At 41.6% G+C, this 23,088-nt stretch overlaps 3 protein-coding genes across 24 annotated transcripts in view; all 3 read left to right on the forward strand.

Moving 5' to 3' along the window:
* kiaa1217 (KIAA1217 ortholog) overlaps positions 1-6,813 on the forward strand; it is a 149,701-nt gene extending 142,888 nt beyond the window's left edge. For 13 of the 22 annotated variants that reach the window (XM_033639520.2, XM_078162945.1, XM_033639513.2 and 10 more), the window contains 5 exons: positions 130-252; positions 1,642-1,722; positions 1,820-3,466; positions 3,973-4,104; positions 5,138-6,813. In XM_033639520.2, the coding sequence (XP_033495411.1) occupies positions 130-252; positions 1,642-1,722; positions 1,820-3,466; positions 3,973-4,104; positions 5,138-5,677 (2,523 nt within the window). In that variant the 3' untranslated portion in view covers positions 5,678-6,813. The remainder of the gene's footprint in view (positions 1-129; positions 253-1,641; positions 1,723-1,819; positions 3,467-3,972; positions 4,105-5,137) is intronic. The other 9 variants (XM_078162946.1, XM_033639514.2, XM_078162950.1 and 6 more) reach the window with 6 other exon arrangements.
* Positions 6,814-7,451: 638 nt separating this feature from the next.
* On the forward strand, positions 7,452-10,345 carry LOC117264924 (uracil nucleotide/cysteinyl leukotriene receptor). Its single transcript, XM_033639248.2, has 2 exons — positions 7,452-7,568; positions 8,657-10,345. Exon 2 carries the CDS (start codon positions 8,679-8,681, stop codon positions 9,597-9,599), a length of 921 nt encoding a protein of 306 aa, XP_033495139.1. The 5' UTR covers positions 7,452-7,568; positions 8,657-8,678; the 3' UTR covers positions 9,600-10,345.
* Positions 10,346-12,605: 2,260 nt separating this feature from the next.
* nphp3 (nephronophthisis 3) overlaps positions 12,606-23,088 on the forward strand; it is a 46,204-nt gene continuing 35,721 nt past the window's right edge. The window contains exons 1-28 of the mRNA XM_033639072.2: positions 12,606-12,653; positions 13,145-13,525; positions 13,644-13,769; positions 13,856-14,006; positions 14,157-14,309; positions 14,556-14,689; positions 14,864-15,024; positions 15,123-15,279; positions 15,602-15,676; positions 15,780-15,950; positions 16,061-16,164; positions 16,593-16,707; positions 16,804-16,947; positions 17,049-17,146; positions 17,285-17,387; positions 17,523-17,605; positions 18,198-18,336; positions 18,432-18,596; positions 18,731-18,825; positions 18,938-19,060; positions 19,149-19,338; positions 20,172-20,413; positions 20,614-20,689; positions 20,779-20,906; positions 21,070-21,310; positions 21,426-21,551; positions 21,727-21,842; positions 22,281-22,445. Of these exons, the coding sequence (XP_033494963.2) occupies positions 13,202-13,525; positions 13,644-13,769; positions 13,856-14,006; positions 14,157-14,309; positions 14,556-14,689; positions 14,864-15,024; positions 15,123-15,279; positions 15,602-15,676; positions 15,780-15,950; positions 16,061-16,164; positions 16,593-16,707; positions 16,804-16,947; positions 17,049-17,146; positions 17,285-17,387; positions 17,523-17,605; positions 18,198-18,336; positions 18,432-18,596; positions 18,731-18,825; positions 18,938-19,060; positions 19,149-19,338; positions 20,172-20,413; positions 20,614-20,689; positions 20,779-20,906; positions 21,070-21,310; positions 21,426-21,551; positions 21,727-21,842; positions 22,281-22,445 (3,905 nt within the window). The 5' untranslated portion in view covers positions 12,606-12,653; positions 13,145-13,201. The remainder of the gene's footprint in view (positions 12,654-13,144; positions 13,526-13,643; positions 13,770-13,855; positions 14,007-14,156; positions 14,310-14,555; positions 14,690-14,863; positions 15,025-15,122; positions 15,280-15,601; positions 15,677-15,779; positions 15,951-16,060; positions 16,165-16,592; positions 16,708-16,803; positions 16,948-17,048; positions 17,147-17,284; positions 17,388-17,522; positions 17,606-18,197; positions 18,337-18,431; positions 18,597-18,730; positions 18,826-18,937; positions 19,061-19,148; positions 19,339-20,171; positions 20,414-20,613; positions 20,690-20,778; positions 20,907-21,069; positions 21,311-21,425; positions 21,552-21,726; positions 21,843-22,280; positions 22,446-23,088) is intronic.

The following is a 23,088-nucleotide window of genomic DNA, read 5'->3' on the forward strand; positions in this document are numbered from 1 at the left end:
GAAGCTCCTTGATTTTGAATCTAACTTTGTCAGGTGTCGGGTTCTACAGCTCTGACAGAGGTACTCAAAACTTCTTCCCTCCTGAAAATCCTTGTTCCCATTTCCCCTTCACTTTTCTCCACTCCTCAGGTTTTCCAGAAGTGCACAGTTAAGGATGTAGGGGTGAAAAATTTGGTAGAACCCACCTCTCGAATTGAACCGCAAATCAGAGAGCTAAGACCAGGGGCCTTAATGCCCCTCAAAGAGAAAAAGGTAAAATATACATCGCCTTGCAGCTACCCACCTAACTGCCTGCCTCTGCCCACTGTCTGATTACAATCGATGGCTGTGTCTTAACCCTTCTACAACTTCTGCACCCTTGCTTTGGCTCGAGAGAAACCTGTAACAGCTGCCTCCAAAAAGCTCCTTTCCTTGCTGCCTCAGTTTCCTTCCCTCTTTTGATTCTGCTGGATATCTCGGCTTGAATATACTTCAGGATTAAGTCTGCATAAAATGAAGCCTCTGAAAAGATGCTGTGTCTTTTGTGCGCCTGGACCAGACAATGATGTGTTATGCCACTGATTTAATTATCACTCCTCAATAAAGACCTCGGCACTGTATTCTACAGGCAATTAAATCGTCTTGTGTCTTTCTTTAATTACCTGTCTTCATACAAAATCACGAGAACAAATATTTCTCAAGTGATTGATAATTGAGAGAAACAACGTAGTTAAAAACTCACAACCTACAGACACAACCTGTTTTTGCAGACTTGGTTCACTAGAGGTCAGTCTGGCCACTTTGCATGCTACTTTCCTCCACTTATACTTTTCTGAGGGTTCTGTTTCTCTTTGTCTTTGCACAACTTTACTTCAGTTTGCTTTCCCAGCTTCACACCTATATAACCAGCACAACCCAATATTTTTTCACATTTAGGTCAAACATGACACACATTTAATATGATTTCGATGTGACAAAGAGGACAGGTATGTTCACATGCAATGAATTTTAGCAGTTTAAAGCCACGTTTGAACATTATCTATATATTAGTATCATCTCAGAAGCATATGAGTAGTTACTCTAAATAATAAAACACAAAATATTGCGTTAAAGGTAAAAATTGCATGCCCCAAATGATTTCACTAAAATGAAAGTAGTATGGGAAGATACAGTACTTGCATAGTATGAGCAGTGTGCACTCTAAGAACAGAACAGGATGTTTAAAGGTTAATAGGAAAATCAATAGAAACCACAAGCAGAGACAAGTTTCTTGAAACGTGTAAAAAATGAGAATGTAATTGCTGTATTACATTTGCAGTAAAAGCGCAGAAAAGAACAGGCAGCCATTAAAAAAAAAAGCTGATTTGACTGTTGTAAAATAAAGCGGCTTATAGTCTTAGCTGTTAAACAGTAATATTTATTCATTTTCCCTGCATGCATTTTGATATACAGCATTTAATATCACAGCAGTATATAAAAGTGATGTCGCACAGTATAATTCTCGAGTCAGTCTGAGCTGTACACACTTTTAGAAGGTAATCACTCAATGCAGTGTTGACACCGCAAATGCTACTGCAATAATGTATGTGAATTTACACTTAACCCACAGCAACCTGACACACCAGTTGCACAGTAATATTATTCCCTCACACACTGTCCTAGCAGAGCTCAGAGCCCACTCGAGAGGATAAAGACCCAGACACAGATGAAAATGGGAACACTACTGTCCGACAGAGCCAAGGGGTATGTAAGACTTTCAATTATTAACATTTTATTCATTAATAGTCCATGTATGTTCTAGATTTTGAGATATTTTAAACAGCTACTTCTTTATTTTCAGGTCATTTACTACGTGACTGGACAGATTCCCAAAGAGCATCCACCCTCATCAGGAACGGAGGAAACCCCCGAGCACAGAGAGCCCACACAGCCTCCATCACAGGTGTCAAATGTCAATGTTAACGACAATTCTCCAAGCCAGCAGCAACAGCCACAGCCTCTGTCTCCACCACCTAAATCACCCCCGCCTTTAACACCTCCGCCGATATCACCTAAACCTGTGGGACTGAAATTCAAACTTCCAAGGAAGCAAGTTAAACGCTCTGAATCCTTAAAGACCAGTGCAGAAATGGAGAAGGGAAAAATCCTCAACAAAATTAACACTGAAAAGAGCAGTAAAGTCGTTCAGCAACGTGTTTCGTCCAGCAAGAAGATAATACCTGAGCCTGTGGCAACCACAACAACCAGTACCATAAAAGAGGCGCCTACAAGTTATGTTGCTCCACCGAAAAAGGCTCCTAGTGAGGACAGTAATCCACCTAAAGCTGACTGTGAGGATAATAACGGCGAGGCCAGTCTTAGTCCTGATTTACCTGGAGAAGAGGCACCTCCACCCCCGGACAACATAGCATTTATGATCACTAACACCAAAGTCCAGGCCCTGTCCTGTGGCGAGTACCAGGAACTGGTCAATGCCAAGAAAGGAAGCGTCCAGACTGTTACTGTCGGTAATGCCGCCAACCGAGGGAACACCACAGAGGATTCTAATGTGCCTCAGGATAACGGCTTCAACAAGAAGCCTGTCATCATCATTTTTGACGAGCCCATGGACATCCGCTCAGCGTACAAGCGCCTGTCCACCATCTTTGAATGCGAGGAGGAACTGGACAGGATGTTAGCGGCAGAATGCATTGAGGAGGAAAGCGAGGAGTCTGACACGGAAAGGAGTGGTAGGCTGCAGGTTAAAGCGGCAGGAACAGAGGTGGTTGATGGCAAAAATGACAGCGCTCCGCAGGTCTCTGCTGACCATGTTAGCTTATCATCCTCATCTACATCTTCAGTGTCAGAGCTAACAGACAGTAGCGTGACCTCAGAGTCAAATGGCGATGCCAAGCAGGATAAAAAGAAGTTTAAGTTTAAATTCCCTAAGAAACAGCTGGCAGCGCTGACGCAGGCCATTCGCACAGGCACCAAGTCAGGCAAGAAGACTTTACAGGTGGTTGTGTACGAAGATGAGGAGGAGTCAGACGGTACTGTCAGGCAGCACAAAGAAGCAAAGAGATTTGAGATTGCACGCTCAAAATCCTTAGCAGACTCTCCCAAGGCAACAGGAACGGCTGCGCTTAGGAGGCAGAACTCCGACTCCCTCTACAGGACGGATGAGATCCGGAAGAACACCTACAAGACACTGGACAGCCTGGAGCAGACCATCAAGCAGCTGGAGACCACTATCAGTGAGATGGGACCGCTCTCCCCTGAAGAGCCAGTCTGCACGGAGGAGGCTAAAGCAGGGAATGGGAAAAGCTCAGATGGAGTGGGGCTGAAGAGGTCTTCCTCTCTCCCTACCTCCAGAGGGTCAGGCCCTAAGGTACCCAGCAAAAATCCATTGCTGAAGAAGACTAAACCTCAGCTCCTTCCTCGCCCTGTAATCATCCCTACTACCACCACCACCACCACTGTCCCCAGTGCCCCCAGCACCGTACAACAGGTCTCTCTCTAGCTCTTGTTGCTCCGGGAGGCTTTGGGTCCTTCTTTTTTTTTCAGTTTACAACCTCCCTTCACTCCAACCCTAACCACTGAATTTACAAAATCATTAATCCAATCCACAGGTGCCGGGAAATGTTGGAAATGTCCCCCGTGGCTTTCTCCCTCTGTGAAATCATGATGACATGATTGGGGGTGGCATTTTGTTGGGTTCCTGGCTACCATATTCCTCCTTGAGTTCATTGCTAAACCTCTGAGGTTTCCAGCAAATGGCAAACTCATCATCAAAACACTCATGATGATTAAGCTCTGATATCTTCCTTATTCTTGACTGCATGTACTACTGTGTATTGACTAAAAGGTTTATGGTCCCACTGGGTGCATGATCTTTCACTGGTGATGATCGTTGAGGTGTCAGTGCCTTGAATTTTCATACTTCCTTTATGGTGTGTGTTTTTTCTTTCTTTTGTTTTATTTCTTGTTTTGTTTTTCGTTTGGATTCGTTTGCAGAACACCAGTGTCGCTTCCCCTACTAGTCGGATGCCCGTCCCTTTGTCTGCGAAGTCCAGGCAGTCGCCGGGTACGACTGACAAAGCAGGAAAACAGCAAAAACTGCAGGACGCTCAGAGGCAGTTTCGACAGGTAGTTTTACTGTAGGGCCTTACCAGAGACTAGAGGAATCAAACATATAGGGATCAAAAACATGAGGCATGTATTATTAGAGGAAAAAAGACTACCAAAGCTGTGAGATTTCAAGTGTTTTGAAAAAAATAAAGTCACCACAGTGACGTCTGTGGATCTGTTAATGTTTCTCTCGAGTCTGCTCTGACAAGAAGGCATGTTTGACTCTTGACTGTTACCCCATAACATCACTGTACTGTATGCTTTTGCATGTCCACACTGCTCATGGTTTTCACTGTGTTGGTGACTAAACATACAAAAAAAAATGGAAAAATGGCAAAGAAAAGTGGAATCCTACCCTGTCATCATCTGAGTTGTCATCACATCTCCAGTTCCCATCACAGCTGAGCTCCTAAACAGTGTCGCCAAATTCCCAGGATGCTTATGGCTATGTTAAAATACAAACCTAACTGACTTTTATGGCTATGCTCCTCCCTTTTCACAATGCACCTCTGCTCAAACCCCAACATCACTGCACAGCTTCTTAACCTCACGGTGATATACCCTCTTAGCCTCAAGACCACGCCACAACTCACCATCTTGCACCAGTCGGTTTCAGTGGAATACCAGCCCACATCTCCCCTGTCTGCTCCCACTCTTCAAACTCCTAACCCTGTTATCTAATTCTCTCCAGCCTTCCTATGCATTGTTGCCTTGTGAATTTTCCCCCCACAGCCCCTTTACGAGGCCTAACTCTAACATAGGCGGTCTGTAGAGACGCCCCTCCTGTCTGCCATCGCACGGTCTAACCTTTGCAGTGTTCTGTTTCTTGGTAACATGTCTCTTAGTTCATATAACCTAGAAAAAACAGGCCTTCTGTATGTGTTTTGGTGTCTCTTAGTTGTGTCTCAGTAATTTTAATGTTTGTGTAGTCTTAGTGTGTTTCTGTGTACATAACTTGTAGTTTTTTTAACATCGTCTTGCCTTTAATATGTATTATTTGACCAGATTTCTTTTTGACAACCAGTATCTGTTTTGGCATCTCTGTTTGCAGGCTAACGGAAGTGCTAAAAGAGTGGGAGGGGATCATAAAACTACTTCCCCTGCTATACCCACCTCTAAAATCCCTGCTTTTTATCCTAGCTCTACTAAAGGCAGCTCCCAGTCTGCACAAAACTCAGATGCTACTAATCCCAATAACCCTTCCTCTTCCTCCTCCTCCTCCTCTGTGACAAAGTCCTCCATCCTGTCCTCTCACGCTCCTCGTTCCGGTTCCCAACCCTCCTCCCACATCCCCTCCCTGTCTAACGGATCCCTCAAACTCCCCACACCCTCACAGCACACAGGTAAAGCTCTGTCGTTCTCCTCGCAGACTCAGAATGGTCGAGTGCACTCCTCCTCCTCCTCTTCATTCTCCTCCTCCTCATCCTCCTCCTCCTCCTCCCCCTCCCCTCTGTCGCCCACACCTTTGGGCCCAGGTGGAAAGAGCATCCGCACCATACACACTCCCAGCTTCACCAGCTACAGGTCCCACAACGGCAGCAGCGGCAAATCCTGCATCCCAACAGCCACAGCAGCTAAGGACACTACCTAGCCCCATTATCGCCCCTCTGGCTTTTACCGCAAAGCAGGTAGAGCTGGTCATGTCTCATTTTATCTAGTTTTGGTTTGCTGTTTGTCTGTTTTTGAGCATTTTTGTAAAAGTATTAAGTGATGCACTCCCCCACTTCATGTTTATTTGACACTGGCATTTTCGCACCGATGCTTCTATCTCCTTTAAGTTGCAATTTCCTGTTTAAAAAAAATACTTGGATTCTGACTCTTTCTCGGAGGTGTACAAGATGTTCTGACAAAATATTTTATAATGGAACTAAAAAAGATTTAGTTTTACCACTTTGTAGTTGAAGTGGAAAGCTCTCATGGTGTTGAAAATCTATTTTTCTTGCTGTAGCTATGAATAGGGAATATAGAGTTGATGTACAATCACAAAATACCATGTAAAAATGTTGTTTTATTTTTCAAAGCAGAGATTGAATAACCATAGTATATTTAATCTTCTATATTTCTTATGTTGCCAGACATTCAACGCAGCCCTTGTAAATGCCTTTTATGAGTGTATACATAGTGTATACAGACATTTTAAAGTTGAACTCATTATTAACTTCTGTTTTCTAAGAGTATTTTCTCATTTTTTCACCCATATAAACTGCCAATTTCTTTTACAGATATGTAAAACTGGTATCATAAGGAATACAAGTTTTCATTTTAGTGTGCCTATTTGCCAAAGTTGTTAAATAATGACTCACTTCAGGCCTAATCCAGTCACAAGATTTAGGGGAATTTACATGCACTCTCTTGGTGTGATGGCTGAAGTGTTGACCACAGTGTTTGTACTGCTGGTCCCGGTTTGTTAAGTTAACATGTATTGTTGTCTAAATGTAAACTGTACTAAAAACAAAGTGAATCCGTTCTACCACAATGTACATAGAGGCTTCTAATAAGAAAATAAGTAGTTTTGTTAACATACCAAAGTTTATTTGTATGCATGCCTTTCAAATACTTTAGGAGAGTGGTGTAAAAGAAGAATTATGTTTGCACAGATAGATTTTTGTAAATATCTGGTTTTCTCTCATTTTTGTAAAGCTTTAAATCATACTATAAAGGAGCAATGTGGTAAAGATAAAACTGTGTTGGAGTAGCAACAATAAAGACTTGCATGCTTGTAATGCATTGAGCTTCAAGGTATTTTTTTTTTGTTGTCTGTTTCTGGCTTCCTGTTGAATATCTGAGTGTGCGTGTGTGTGTGTGTGTGTGTGTATGTGCATGCATGTGATTAAGTGTATTTTTAGGTCAGTGGTTAAGTTGGTGTTCAGGTAGGGGCTAAGTGTCTAGGAAATGATTGTAAGTCTATGTAATGTCCCCAGTTGTGACCTAAGTAAACCTGTGTGTGTGTGTGTGTGTGTGTGTGTGTATATGTGTGTCTGTGTGTCTGTGTGTGTGTGCATGCCTGCTTGTGTGTGTGTGTGTGTGTGTGTGTGTGTACTTGTACATGCACACAGTAAGGACCAAACAATGTATTTTAGCAACAGAGTGAGGACATCTTTGCAAAATGAGGACATTTTGTGACCTCACTTCTTCAAAGGCCATCAAAGACATTTGGGGTTCAGGTAAGGATAATGTTTAGGTTAGGGTAAGGGTTAGTGTTAGGCGTTTAGTTGTGATGGTTAAGGGTAGGGTTAGTGACTAGGAAATGCATTGCGTAAATAAGAGTCCTCAGAAAACAGAAGTACAAGAATGCGTGTGTGTGTGTGTGTGTGTGTGTGTGTGTGTGTGTGTGTGTGTGTGTGTGTATAAATACAAAAGTGGAAACGCTCTAACAGAGCAGTTCTCACTTCCACTTCACCTGTCTCTACTCATGCAAAAGATTTCACTTCTGATAATAAATATACAGAAGAACTCTGCACTATCGATTTCTACGATCAAAGGTAAGAATATGAATATCAATTATATTAATGATTATTGACACAGTACCACATGTGAGGTCCACATGCCTTAAATTTATTCTTACAATATTGTAGTGGATTATTATGTGATAAGATAGTAAAGCTCAAAGATTAGGGGTGCTTTAAATACTTAGCATGTAGCACCATTTTCTAAGTTTATCATTGAACTGAAACAGTAACTGCCTCAAAGTCATGAACCACTGTTTAGCGGTAGCATCGATATGTTTAATTACATTGGTATAACTTGGCTGTATGTGCACTGTAACAGCAATAAGTGCTGTATTAGTTCCCTTGGGGAAATCCCCCACCCTTATTTTTTTCGCAGTTGCAGTTTGCATCCCAACAGTGTAAGCAAAGAAATCATGACTCAAGACAGTTTTCATGACTTTATATATACAAATATATACCACTTAATTAAAAATGTGTTGTTTACATCCTTAATGTAATGCAGTCCTGTGATTTTTGGCCAAGTTTATTGGACGGGGAACATATAACCAACATAAATTTTTTAACACTTAAATGTATTAAACAGAGTTAAAGCCAAAAGAGAAGTTACATCTCTAGTTCTCAGGCAGGTGAACAACAAAGCAGACTGCATTGCACAGAACAAGAGCTATAAAATACTGTTCACTATGTGTATATTCACAAGATGCACATGATATCCACACAACAGTTGTGGTCGTGCAGTCAACAATTGTCCATAAAAATGTAAATGATGATTCCATTGTTGATTCTCTGTCACTGTTTTTTTCTAGCATAATAGGAAACAAATCTGGGGAAGCTTTATTATTAGATGGAAAGGAGGTCCATTTTTGTTTGTTGTATCTGTGGTTTATTATATCTTGTGCAACTCTTGGTACACTGGCGCCTTGCAAAGAAAGTTCCTGTTTCTAATCACCCTCATTCACACATGGTGTTGCATGTGAGCTTATATCTTAGATGATCATTCAAGTGATCTTGTCACCCACACATCTTGGGTTTTTAGTTTCATTTTGATAAATTTTAAGATGTGGTGAATCACTTGACCATATGCAGTCGTCGTAACAGTTTTTGTGTCTATGCTGCCACAGGCTGATCCTCTCCACAACAACAATGAACATCTCTGAGGAGCAGATACATGGCGTCTATGGAAGTGACTCCCGCCAAGAGAACATCATATTTGCAACATTTTACATCCTGGTTTTCGTCATCGCTGTGCCTGGAAATGCCTTGGCGCTGTGGGCCTTCTTTCGCCAGGACAGCACGTCTCCATCTAAGGTCTTCCTGAGGCACCTATCTGTAGCAGACATCTCTTACATCCTCATTTTACCCATGAGAATAGTTTACCACCTATCTGACAGCCACTGGCCTTTTGGACATGTCCTCTGTCAGCTAGCAGGCTTCCTCTTTTACCTTAACATGTACTGCAGCCTGTATTTAATGAGTTTCATCAGCCTGGACAGATTTCTGGCTGTGGTCCTACCTATCAAATCACAGTCAGTTAGGAAGGCTGTGTATGCGAAGGTAGTTGTTGGCATACTTTGGGTGACTGTCATTGTGTCTATGAGTCCTATACTTTTCTCCAAAAAGAACATGACCCACAACTCAAATGGCATCTGCAACAAGTTGTACTTAGAAAAGACATCTCCCACAGCTTTGATCTCCACTATTGTGGCATTTGCCATCCCCCTCACCACCATCGTGGTTTCTTACATAATGATCCTGCTGAAGCTGAGGTCACTCAAGCAACAGGAAGAACGCCCAGTAAAAGACAAAGCCATAAGAATGATCATTCTCATCGTGATGAACTTCCTGTTTGCATTCGTACCCTACCATGTGAGCAGGGTAATCTACATTCAAAGCCACAGTCACAGTATGACTGCAGCAACCCACGAGGCTCTGGGAAAAGCCAACAGGATCACATCTGCACTGACCTGTGTCAGTGGTGTACTGGATCCTGTGATGTATTTCTTCTTGAACTGTGCATACAGGGACATGCTGCTTCAACTGTTCTGCAAAAAGCTAGGAAGATAATCGATAAGCAACAAGTACCATGTAGTCAGTAAACATTTTTAAAGGAATTGTCCTGTTTTGAATAATTTCTAGAGACATGGTCAGACTTGAATACATTCGGATTTCTAAAATGTAGGTTACAAAATGATTTAAGGTACCAACAGAATTACCACCTGTCAAATACAGGATTGATTTAAAGGGTTTTTTATTTGTTTTTAAAGCCATATTGCCTTTATTTGACAGGACAGATTAAGCATGGAATCAAAACTGTGGCCAATGCTGCAAAGACATTACCTTTGTACGTGGGACACCTGAGCTATTGGGCACCCCAAACAAAGTATTTTTTATAAGATTAAGGCTTGTGCATAAGGGAGATCGTGTCTTTGTGGTAGCTGCTCTAAAGCTTTGGCATAGCCCTCCACTCTACAGCCAGTGCTCCCCCTCCATTGACACTTTTAAGACAGATCTTAAGCTGTACATGTTTTCGGTGGCCTTTGGTTGCTCTTATTGGTTTTATTGTTTTAGTATTTTGTAATATTTTTACACATGTAATTGATCTTAGCAGTTTCACTCTGTTATATTTGAGTGATTATTATATCTGTGTACATATAATATTGCTTTGTAATTTCTACTACCTTTTGTTGCTGTTGTTATATATATTGTATATTGTATAATATTTGCATGCCATTCATTTTATTTTTTACAGCACTTTGGTCAACTGTGGTTGTTTTTAAACGTGCTATATAAATAAATTTGATTTTATTTGATTCTGTTCTTGTTTGACTCTTCTAAAGTCCTGTTTCCTGACTGATTGGGATGAGCAGTGCTGTTCACCATAGGCCTCCACCTGCTGTTTGGAGATACTCCTCTAGTTGGTCTGTACGACACTTGATAGTTTAACGGCAAAAACATTTTTGTGTGATTGTTGGGTGTAAGATTCCTCTTGATTAGGCTATTTGTTATGGTAACTAAATATTACAGATGACAAGCGGAACTTCCACTGTCGTAGCTCTGATGAAAAAACTGAAATAGGGACATTATTTGTCTTCCTACTTTCAGATCACTAAAGTTTTGAAGGAAGTATAAAAAAATATCTCTATCACGACATCTTGTCACCAACTCATCTAAGACAAATGGCGGGACAAGTTGCATTTTTAATCAAGATTGAAACACTTCTTTTTTATTCCGAGCAAGACAACATTAGATATAACTCACCACTACTCCAACACAGACCCATGTAACACCAACACATGTATTTTTGAACATGTTTAGATTTGGATTTGGAAAGTATTGTGAGGGTATCACTTTGATCTCTTGGTATTTGATTGGTATCTGAACTTAAGTCTCACACAGCACCTAAAGCCTTCCTGATGTTTTCTCTTCATCATCATCATCATCATCTGACTAGCATGTAAAACTCTGCAGCTTTTCTTCGTTTCATTTTGCAACACAAAGAATAAAAAACACACGAAGCAAAGACGTTTTATCAGCTCGCAGATTAGATTCTGTTCTCTGATCTTACATAACCAAGAAATGGAGCGGTTTATAGATCAGACGCCATGCCACGCCTCACCGACACACACCCACGCACACACACACACACACACACACACACACACACACACACACACACAAGTTAAGATATAAGATAATCAACAATTCAATGAAAACAGTCGAAAGGGACATTTGTCTACACTGAGTAGCCTACTTTTATTTTTAAACTTTAAGTACATTTTCCCAATTATACTTACGTACTTTTACTTAAATGGGAACACCACCTAAATTAAGAATTCCAATATGTTATTGTCATGCCCTGGGAAAGTTTAATCAATATGTGTGAACATGAGCTGCCCTCTTTAAAAACCAGAAACCAGAGAAGTAAATCTCAAACTTGTGATGCCACCACATATTAAGTCTGGAGCTGCTCCACAGACAAGGTATGAGAGACTGATTTTGTGGACCCACAGAATGTTTTTCTTTTCTTTTTTTATACCCAAATTAGTTGCTGAAACAGAAAATGTACCCATATATTCATACATACCTTGGGTGCTCTCAGTGTCATGTTCAACATCTTTCCAAATTCGGTGTCTTTGGAGCAGCTCTAGACTTAATACCCTATGGCATCACAAATTTGAGTTTTAGCACTCTAGTTTGGGGATTTTGGAGGGAGTTGTTCATTTTTACTAATATTTTCCGACTGTCTTAGACCCCAGGAATAAACTGCATGGATTTTAAAAATGGCTGAAGTTCCTCTTTAAGTTATATTTTCAATGCAGGGCCAGTGTTGGGAGGGTTACTTTTAAAATGTAACAGGTCACAGATTACTAGTTACCCTGTTAAAAATGTACTAAGTAATGTAACTATGTGAACTACTTCATCAAAGTAACATAACAGACTACATTTGATTACTTTTCTACCAGATATTTTAAACTCAGCAATAAAGCTGAAAGATATTTGGAAATAAGCTATGTCAAAAAAGGCATTCCTACAGAGGGAAAATTATGCAAAGCAACACAATGAATATTATATTCTACATATAAACCTTTTAACTAAGAAGAATATATTTGGATATAATTCCTTTGTAATCACCAACATTTTGATAAGTAACTGTAATTTAATTACATGTTTTTTTTCCGCAGTAACTGTGCAGTTACATTAATTTTGTAATTTAATTACTGTAACTAGTTACATATACTGTAGCCTAACTAGTTACTCTCCACCACTGTGTAGGGCTTTACTTGTAACAGAATGTGGTATTAGTACTTTTACTTAGCCAAAGTACAGAATCTGAGTACCTCCTCCACCAGTGGACTAATTGGCCTAAATAAACATATTTCAATTAATTAAAACATATATTACTCTATATCACGATAGCATAATAACTATAGCACATTTTTTTTATGAGAATATGAGGGTTCAATGGCACGAATTATCAAAAATGTGACCTTCAGCCAGGATCCGGACAGTCAGCCTATTTTCAAGAAAATCAACTTTTACTCTGTTTGACCTGTGCGAGCACCCGTATATCGACTTGTTACCAAGGCAGCCAGGAAGAAGCTGTGAAGGGAGCGGACGGTGAGTGTGTTGTTGTTTGCTTAGCTTCTGTGATTTCACCAATACTTGGACTTTTACTCAATATTCTCTCGAAGCTAAAATATGTACAGAAGTTATTATGTCCTTCCGTTAGTGTCTACACCGATAAATGTCGCCACGAGCGTGATGAACAGCTGTTTCGGAAATGTTAGCTAACCCAAGCAACGGTCTTTATGTTAATGACAGATAAAACTAGCTAACGGTAACTGCAAACATGTTAGCAATAGGGCACATTTAGCTGCGGGAGGCGCTCCTGTAAAGATAACGGTGGTATGAGGTGTTGCTTTGAAGAAAGCAAATTAGCTTGTGGCTGCAACTACACATTGACTAGCTTTTTTGCGCTTGTGATACAACACGGAGAAGTCAAATTAAGACACATAAATGCCAACCACAGTCATTTCCCACTGCCTGGGTAGATTAAAACTCTTCAATAGTTTTCACTATGAGTCACTGTCACGTTTGTCATCACACAGGAGCAGCTATGGACCTCCGAAAAGGCTGAGTATAGTTTCACAGCCCAGGCTGCCACCATGGGCACCGCATCCTCTCTGGTCAGCCCAGGTGAGGTGATCGAGGATGGATATGGGGGTGAAGGAGGGGAGGCCTGTGAGATCCCAGTGGAGGTCAAGCCCAAAGCCCGACTCCTGCGTAGTTCCTTTCGCAGAGGACCTCGGGTGATTGGGGCCAGTTTTAAATCCACAGGTTCTGTAGATCTGGAGTATGCTGCTGAGTATGAAAGACTCCGGAAAGAGTATGAAATATTTCGTGTCAGCAAGAATAACGAGATTATATCCATGCAAAAGAAGGAGGCGAAGCTGGATGAGGAGAACAAGAGGCTGAGGGCTGAGCTACAGGTAAAATGAATTAACGCTGGCAACTACGAGCTTACAGCACAAGCTTGAAGGCTACACAAGTCTGTGGATGTTACAACAGTTCTTATGATTGTCTTTGTCATTCTCACTGTGACAACAGGCTCTGCAGAAGACGTACCAGAAGATCCTTAGAGAGAAAGAGAGCGCTCTTGAGGCAAAGTACCAAGCTATGGAGAGGGCTGCCACCTTTGAGCACGACAGGGACAAAGTAAAACGACAGTTTAAGGTAAACGACACCATGTTTGTCACTGTGGAGCATTCTGTCCAGTAATCATGATTGCAACCCTAATTAATTCACTAAATGACCACTAGATTTTCCGGGAGACAAAAGAAAAAGAGATTCAGGATCTCCTTCGGGCCAAGAGGGACTTGGAGGCCAAATTGCAGCAGTTGCAGGCTCAGGGCATCCAGGTCTATGACCCAAATGATTCTGACTCAGATGACAACCAAACCACTGTCACTGGTAAGAAATCCTCACTGTATTTGGATCTTTTCCTTGTTTAATCATTCATCCATCCTTCCAGTATTAATTTTCCACTAGAGTACAAAATTTAAGGTCTCTTTTTGTATGATAAAATCTTCAAAAACATTATTTTTCACTGCATGTCTGTAGCTGCAGGGACACAGTGTGAGTACTGGTCTGGCGGTGTGCTGGGAAGTGAGCCCTCTATGGGTAGCATGATGCAGTTGCAACAGACCTTCAGGGGACCGGAGTTTGCACACAGTTTGATAGATGTGGAGGGGCCCTTTGCAAATGTGAGCAGAGGTAAGTAAACTCCAGGAGGTCTGTACAAAGAAGGGAAGCATCATGATATAGGTTGTAGGCAACCATATTTGCACCATGGCTACTATGATGCTGGAGAAATAATACACTCCTACATACGTTATCTGCTTAATATAACTTAATAGATGTATATTTATGTTTGTATGCAGCTAGCTTTTGAGTATGTGTTCACTTATCTCTTCATGCTTGTTTCACAACTTTTCTCATGTGTGTGTGTGTTTGTGTCAGATGACTGGGATGCTGCAGTGGCCAGTCTGCTTCAGGTCTCCCCTCACGTGCCCCAGGCCTTATGGAGTAACACAGTGCGCTGTTACCTAATCTTTACCCAGGAGACCAAAGCTGAGTTTGATGTCTTTATTAAGGTTGGTTAAATGGGCACGGTCGGCAAACTGTAAATATTCTATTTTCATAGAATTTTCCATGACCTTAAGTAACACAGGAAGACCTGTAGACTCTTGGAAAACCATTGTGAGTCAGCCTGGTAGAGAGCTGACATTAATCCTTTGGTAAATCATCGGTTCATGTTTTCATTACAGAAACACTCACCTGTGTTGCGGAGAATGTGCGAGGGTATCGGCCATTTCTACCTGAATGTCTGCTTTCCAGAGGAGAGTGCTGCCTCATATGCTGTGGAGCGCAAGCAGGAGATTGAAAGGAGCTCTGTGTGTGTGCTTCTGGTCAAATCTACTGTCACTAGGTACAGTAAGTCCTACACCTTTCATCACTAGCACACCTCCATGGACTAAAGAATGATATTGTTTATTTGTAAGACAATTTCTTCATGCATGTGTGCAGCTCTGTGGTGGAAGATTGTGAGGAGGCTTTTGTGAAGACTCCAGATGGCCATCCTCTGGTGCTCTACCTCAAGACTGAAGAAGGTCACAATTTGACTGGACCCACCAGGCAACTGCTAGAAAGGGTCAATGCTGCGGACAAGGCTGCTAAAGTCAAGGTTTGTGTTGTGAACAAGGCAAAACAGGATACAGAGGAGACAAACATTTTTCCTGAGGTATCCAGGGTTAGATCAAAGCCCTCTATCGAAAGCATTCTATAATTTGTTATGACATTTATAGTCTTGGTAATCTGTATGTGTATGTGGTGTTTGATAAATAGCCTTATTATCCAGAGTAGTTTCGCTTAATATGACAATACCATTAACTGTCAGCAAAAGCAGAAGTTGTGTGTTTATTGCCTTTTAAAGTTGACATTCTGTATTTACTGATCATTCGATGCCACACGGTGCTTATGTTTACATATTTTAAACATTAACCCAGGTGGTGGATCATAAGGGTTCTGCAGAAGAGGGAGCTGACCTCATCTACTCTCAGCTAGAGAGAGTCATTAAACAGGTACACACTGCAACATCAGTCTTTTGTGTTGTGTGTACAGCGATATATGTTCATCCCTCCTGTCCCTGACAACCTTTTAATTCCCACTTCTCTCAACATGTAGGAGTTGCTGGGTCTTGAAGGAGCAGATGTGGACTCTAAGGACTCCGGGATGGAGGAGGGACGTGAGGAAGACTCGGGTGATGTGCTGTGGGACCTGCATGATGAGCAGGAACAGATTGAGTCCTACCAGCAGGCCTGTAGCAGCACCACATCCCAGTTAGGCTTCCAGAAGGTAAAGGGGCAGATATTCTCCTCTTTTAAGCTTACTTCATCTTCTCTTCCAATCTGTTACTTTGTTCTGTAATCTGTCTAAGGCTGGGTTGTATCTGATGTCCTCCTCAGTATATAGATCGTTTGAATGACATGATAGCGGCTCCACCTCCCACGCCTCCTCTGCTGGTGTCTGGTGGTCCAGGCTCAGGAAAGTCTCTTTTGCTGTCCAAATGGTGAGAACCAATTGATGCAGTATGTGTAAATTAGTTGTTAGCCAACTATTAAATTCATTCTCAGCTAATCTGATAATCAAGTAATCGGTTTGAGTAATTTTTAAGACAGAAAAGTCACAATATTCTGATTTAAGCTTCTTAAATGTGAATATTTCTGGTTTATCTTCTCCTCTATGACAGGAAACGGAAATTCTCAACTCACTTGCTCAATTGTAAAATGGCAGGAGGACAAAAAAAGTGCTAACATCATGTTTATCTATCAGTATCTATCAGTTTGAAGAAATACATCCTGTTTTATGATATGCTGTGAGTCATTCTCTAAGAAGAGGTGTCAGTTCTGTCTGATGGTGCAGTGGTTATCTGATGGTTATCATGGAACACGACATTTTGCACACTTTGTTTAATCTTTGTTCTTTTATACTTTTCAGGATCGAGCAGCAGCAGAAGCAGTCACCCAACACCTTGTTCCTTTATCATTTTGTTGGTCGCCCACTTTCCACAAGCTCAGAGCCAGTTCTCATTATCAAACGCCTCACAGTCAAAGTAAGGGGGTTTCTCTCGGTGGCTCTTCCAAAAGGCGTACTTCCAGTGAAGGCACTAATGACTGTGACAATGTGTTTTCTGTCTGTTGTCACATAGCTGCTGCAGCATTTCTGGTCCATTTCTGGCTTGTCCATGGAGCCCAGTAAGATCTTAGAGGAGTTTCCCCGCTGGCTTGAAAGACTGTCAGCACGGCATCAAGGAAACATCATCATCATCATTGACTCCATTGACCAAATACAAGTACACCCCATCTCTATTTTAACCCAAATTAGACTACTAATTAGAATACTTTTTTTCAGAATAGCTCTTCTAACTCTACAGTTTTCTCCTGTTTTTTTTAGCAAGCAGAAAGACACATGAAGTGGCTGATAGACCCTCTCCCTGTCAATGTCAGAGTGGTGGTGTCTGTCAATGTAGAGACATGTCCTCAGGCTTGGAGGTGGCACACTTTGAATTCTAAATATCCCAGTCAATTTACTCAGAATGCTTCATTAAAAAATGTCCATGCAGTGGTTTATATTTCTAAATATGCTTCTGCGGTATCACCATTTGTAATTCAGTGACCATGTCTGTTTAGGTTATGGCCGACCCTCCACTTAGACCCACTGAGTCCCAGGGAGGTCAGGAGCGTTGTTAATGCAGAGTGCCAGAGCATGGACCTGAAATTTACCAAGGACCAGGTCAGTTATCATCCCACCATCCCCCTTTTTAAAAACTCTGAAGAGATTTGAAAGCGTGGAAAGACATTTGGAGTCATTAGCTGTGGTATGTTTTTTTAAAGAAGCCCACACTCAAATGTTGTATCTTTGTTCCAGGAGAAGAGACTCGAAAGGCACTGTCGCTCTGCATCAACCTGCAATGCATTGTATGTCACACTACTGGCAAGGATGATCATCAGGTTAGCCACCTCTGATTTTTCTGCAAACCTCTTTGACCCTTTGAAATTTTGCAATAGGTCTGTCAGCTTTTTTATTGTCCTTTTAAGCAACAGTCCTTACTTAACTACATTTTTGTGTATTTTCACCACTTGCCACAAAAGAGCAAAATTTATACAGTGGTATAATGTAAGATTATATAATGGTGCTTGAGAGAACTTTGAAAATTCATTCCATAGTGGACCTTAAACATGTATTATCTGGGTTAAAAATAGTCTACTCCTCATAAAAGTGCAGTGACTAGGACTTAATGGTAACTAGCAGTGAGATTGTCAGTTCTGGGCTACTGTAGAATCATGGCTGTGCAATGTGGCAGACTCCGTGGAAGAGGACCCACTAACTATGTAGATATGAAGGGCTCATTCTAAGGAATCTAAAGGTGATTATACACTAATAAAAACCTAATTATGAACATTATATTCCATTTCTGCCAGTGAGTTTTCTAAATATTACACACTGGTCCTTTAAGTCTGATGCTGATGTCCCTGAATGTGTGGTTACATATGTTTTAAATGTTGATGATTGGATTAAATGCCATGTTTTGTCACTGCACAGCGGTATATCTCGATGGTCACTGGAGAAGAGCCTGGAGCAGTGTCTGCAGTGTCAGGACACCATGTCACTCTACCGCCTGGCGCTCAAGATGACGCTCAACTCCCTCAACACAGACAGAGAGCGACACATAATGAGAGAGGTGACCTAAGTGTAGACAAAATAACAACTTTTCTCCACTGGAACATAGAGTTTTGTCATCATTATTGGTTGTAATGCCAAATGTGTATTCCTTAGATACTGTGCCTGGTATGTGCCAGCCACAATGGAGTGAGTGAATCAGAGGTGCTAGACCTTTTCCCAGAGCTGGAGTTGCCTGTCCTGTCCTCTCTGCTTTACCGTCTGAACAGACTCTGCATTGTAACCCTCCGTTGTGGGCTCATCAGGTTTCAACACCTGCAGGTAACTAGGATTTGTCCAGTAGAATAGTATAACACAAAGTCATTAAACATACAAAATGCATAAACATGCATGTGCAGAAAATTTCTGACTACACAGTGTTGAAGTTTTTGTCTGTAAGTGTGTTTGTCTTTCAGGCCTGGGAAGCTGTGAGGTTGGAGTTTCTGGGTGGAGGAAGTAGCTCGGCTGCTTACAGAGAGAAACTCATTCAGTATTTCAGTCAGCAACTCAGGTGGATAAGAGTAGTCATTTTCTCCTCACACTACACAACTCACATTTTTCTGTCAGTACAACTCATGTCATTGTGGTTGAGTGTTTGTGTTTGTGCTTGTGTGTGGAGGTAGCCAGGACCGTGTGACGTGGCGTGTCGCAGATGAGTTGCCCTGGCTGCTCCAACAGCAGGAGGACAGGACTAAACTACAGCTTAGCCTCCTGAACCTGTTTGTCTCCCAAAACCTTTACAAGAGGTACAAAGCATGCATACACACAAGCTGATGTGGCAAAGCTTGTCACATTTATGTAGGCGTAGTCTTATGGATGTGTTGTTTTTTCCAGGGGTCACTTCTCTGAGCTGTTAGCTTATTGGCAATATGTGGGCAAAGACAAAAGCTCCATGGCCACTGAGTACTTTGACTCCCTGAAACACTACGAGAAGAGCTGCGAGAGCGAAGACAGCATGACCAAGCTGGCAAACCTCTATGAAACCTTGGGTCGTTTCCTCAAAGACCTGGGCCTCCCTAGTCAGGTAGGCTCCTTTTTTTTTTTTTTTTGAGCACCAGAAGCAAAGTGCCATCTTGTTCCGTTATGTTCAAGAGAAGGCAGACAGCTCTACAGCTGATATCTCCAACACTCAGCAACTCACACCAGAACAATCTAGGGTGATAAATAGCGCCACAGATAAAAGGGAAAATTTGGTTTACTATCCCTGTTAAACCTGCATTCCTTGTGACGGCCAGCAGGGGGCATCTCCACTGAACTGCAAAGATGTGAAAATTACCCTACTTCTCACTTTAATTATTACCTGAGTAAACATTTTCCAAATGATTTTATGGTCTCAATCGCTAGTTTCAAGTCTTCTTTAATACAGCATGATGTTGATTCAGTAAATTATGGTTCAATTTTAAAGCAAAATAGACAATAAATCAGGGTATGCTGTAGGGCACGGCTACCTTGTGATTGACAAGTCGCAACCTTGGCAAACTTTTCTGTCAAGATAGTCATAGCAATGCGTAGCTAGTCAGAGCCACCCTTTGCTCCTTCCCAGCTTCACAGTCCCTGTGGCTCAAAAGAAAAACAAGATGGCCACAGCCATAAAGCCAGACTCGGGGTTAAAAAATGGTAGTTCACGAATCAAAGGGTGATGTCACGTCCTGTCACGTCTTATATATTATTTTTCTGCCACACCTTGTATGGCAGTTCTCTTGTTTCATTTGCTTACATAGCCTATACAAGTGTCCTTCTATACATACATATATATATATATATATATATATATATATATATACATACACTTTATTTTCTGTTAGGAAGGTGCCCATGTTGACAATAGCACATTTTTGATTCTGTCTGTGTTTCTAGGCTGTAGCACCTTTACAGAGGTCCCTTGAGATTAGGGAGACAGCCTTGGACCCGGACCATCCCAGCGTAGCTCGCTCCCTGCACCAGCTGGCCGGGGTTTATGTTCAGTGGAAGAAGTATGGCAATGCTGAGCAGCTGTACAAGCAGGCCCTGGAGATAAGCGAGAATGCCTACGGAGCTGAGCATGCCAGCGTAGCACGTGAGCTGGAGTCCCTCGCCATGCTCTATCAGAAACAAAACAAGTAAATGGTTCTCTCTTGGTGATGCATGATGTTATTTTTAATTATTGTTCTTGTTGTATAGTTTATTGGCTGCTCCTGACACACACTGTGTTTACAAAGAGACATCACACCTGTGTCGATGATCTTATAACACTCATGTGACAATCAGGATTTCATTTAAAACACGTTTAATGGCTCACACCTGGCGTTTTTACAATCAGGTATGAGCAAGCAGAGAAACTCAGGAAGAGGTCAGTGAAGATCCGTCAGAAGACTGCTCGCCAGAAAGGTCATATGGTGAGCATGTTTCCCAGATACCCACATGCTTAGTCATACTCACTTCATCAGTCATATTGAACACGCCTTTTGGCGACTCCTCCTTTCAGTACGGCTTCACTTTGTTGAGGCGCAGAGCCTTACAGCTGGAGGAGCTGACCCTGGGAAAAGACTCTGCAGACTCTGCCAAGACACTTAATGAACTGGGCGTCCTGTACTACCTCCAAAACAACCTGGAGTAAGGCACACATATGTTACAGCTGGCATGCACACAGACAAAGACATGTAACACTCTGCATCATGGATATTAACTGTGTCTCCATCAAGTTCGCCTTCTACCTGATTGTTTTAATTTGTCTGTCCACCAACATGTCTAAAATCCCTCTTTCTGCCCCCACCAGTGCAGCCAAGATATTCTTGACCCGCTCTCTGGAGATGCGTCAGCGTGTCCTCGGTCCAGATCACCCAGACTGCGCTCAGTCCCTCAACAACCTGGCTGCACTGCACACAGAGAGGAGGGAGTACGAGACGGCTGAGGACATGTACGAGAGGGCGCTAGACATCCGCAAGAGGGCCTTGTCCCCAGACCACCCCTCGCTGGCATACACACTCAAACACCTGGCCATGCTCTATAAACGCAGAGTGAGACACGTGTGCCTGTTGACACTAAAACTTTAACATTCTGTCTGATAAACAACTCACTCTGTGTTTGTCCTCCACTGAGAGTCTGATTTGAAAATGTGTGTGTGTTGCACAGGGGAAACTGGAGAAGGCTGTGCCGCTGTATGAGCTGTCTCTGGAAATCAGGGAAAAAAGTTTTGGGCCCAAACACCCCAGTGTGGCCACAGCACTGGTCAATCTGGCTGTGATCTACTGCCAACTGGTGAGAATGTTCATCATACTTTATTCAGTCTGTAACACACATCCCTGACGTGGATATCTCCTTAGAACTGTTCACATATATATGTTTTTATTTGTTATAATCGTGTGTAGCTGTGTGTTAGGTTGTGTGTTGTGTGTAGAGCAAATCTAACTGTGGATTTCTTTGTCTTTGGCAGAAGAAGCACAGTGACGCCCTGCCTCTTTATGAACGAGCGCTGAAAGTGTATGAGGATAGTTTGGGGCGCTCACACCCACGGGTCGGAGAGACCCTGAAAAACTTGGCCGTGCTAAGGTACAGTAGTTAAGTTTGTACATAAGCATAATATATTCACTTAAGAAAAAAATGTTCCTTTTTTTTAAAAATAAATAAATAAATAAGATTATGATCGCAGAATTATGAAAAAGTTTTCGCTAAAAAAAAATCTGCTCTTGTTTTTCTGAATTAATGAAGTTATTTCAGAATTCTGAGAAAAGTTCACGGGAAAAATCTCTGCTCTTGTTTTTAATAACCTTTTTAATTCAGAAAAACAAGAACAGATTTTATTTCCTATTTAAATTTTCTCAGAACATCAAATAATTCAGAAAAACAGAGCCGAATTTTTCCCCAAGTGAATGCATTACACTTCCATAAGTTTGAATTCAACATTAAACTAATCATCAGTTTAATCATGTATGTCGTACTGCATTTAAAATGATTTCTCTTTCTCGTTTTTATTCCTTTTATGACTAGCTACGAAGAGGGTGACTTTGAGAAGGCAGCGGAGCTTTACAAACGTGCAATGGAGATAAAGGAGGCGGAGCCATCGTTGGTGTGTGGGAACGCCCCGTCCCGCCACTCCTCCAGTGGGGACACATTCAGTCTGAGGGGACCTGCTCCCCTCCCGCATGCCCCAAGGTGACTCCGTTAATGCCACAGAACACTGTAGACTGTTAACATTTCCAACTACCATAGAATAATAAAATCATCAGACCTCATGGTTTTATCAGAGCAGGAACCATTCTGGTCATCACACTGCGATTGTTGTCTAGATGGAGGTTTTAGGGTTAGGTCAAATAGACGGTACGTACCAATGTGATCAAGTGTGTTGTATTAGTCTGTGAAATTTGTTTATTTACCACAAGTATTTATTAAGATTTCTAACATAATCGTGTCCATTCAATCAGTCCTTTTTATGGAACTCAGGTTTACTGTTAGCGTTAACTCAGACACTTTGTTCCTATTTACATGCCTCACAGTGTACATCAGCAAAATAGAAACAGATTCATTTGCTGGCGTGAAATGTCATGACGTTTCGGCATATCATGACCCATAAAATGTTAATATCAACCAGACACATTCTGTGCTTTCCAGTGTACAGCAGATATTGCTCTATGCACTTTCTTAACTTTACTTTTTTAACAACTGTTACAGGTATGAAGGAAACCTAATTAATTATTTTTTACTTTTGATTTTGAGTTAATAACACTAAAGATACAGTATAACATGTGTGAAACTGATCATGCTGTTATCTCTTTCAATAACTGTTCAGACCTCAAAC

This window comes from Epinephelus lanceolatus, chromosome 20 (assembly GCF_041903045.1).
Source record: "Epinephelus lanceolatus isolate andai-2023 chromosome 20, ASM4190304v1, whole genome shotgun sequence".
NCBI classification, from domain to species: domain Eukaryota; kingdom Metazoa; phylum Chordata; class Actinopteri; order Perciformes; family Serranidae; genus Epinephelus; species Epinephelus lanceolatus.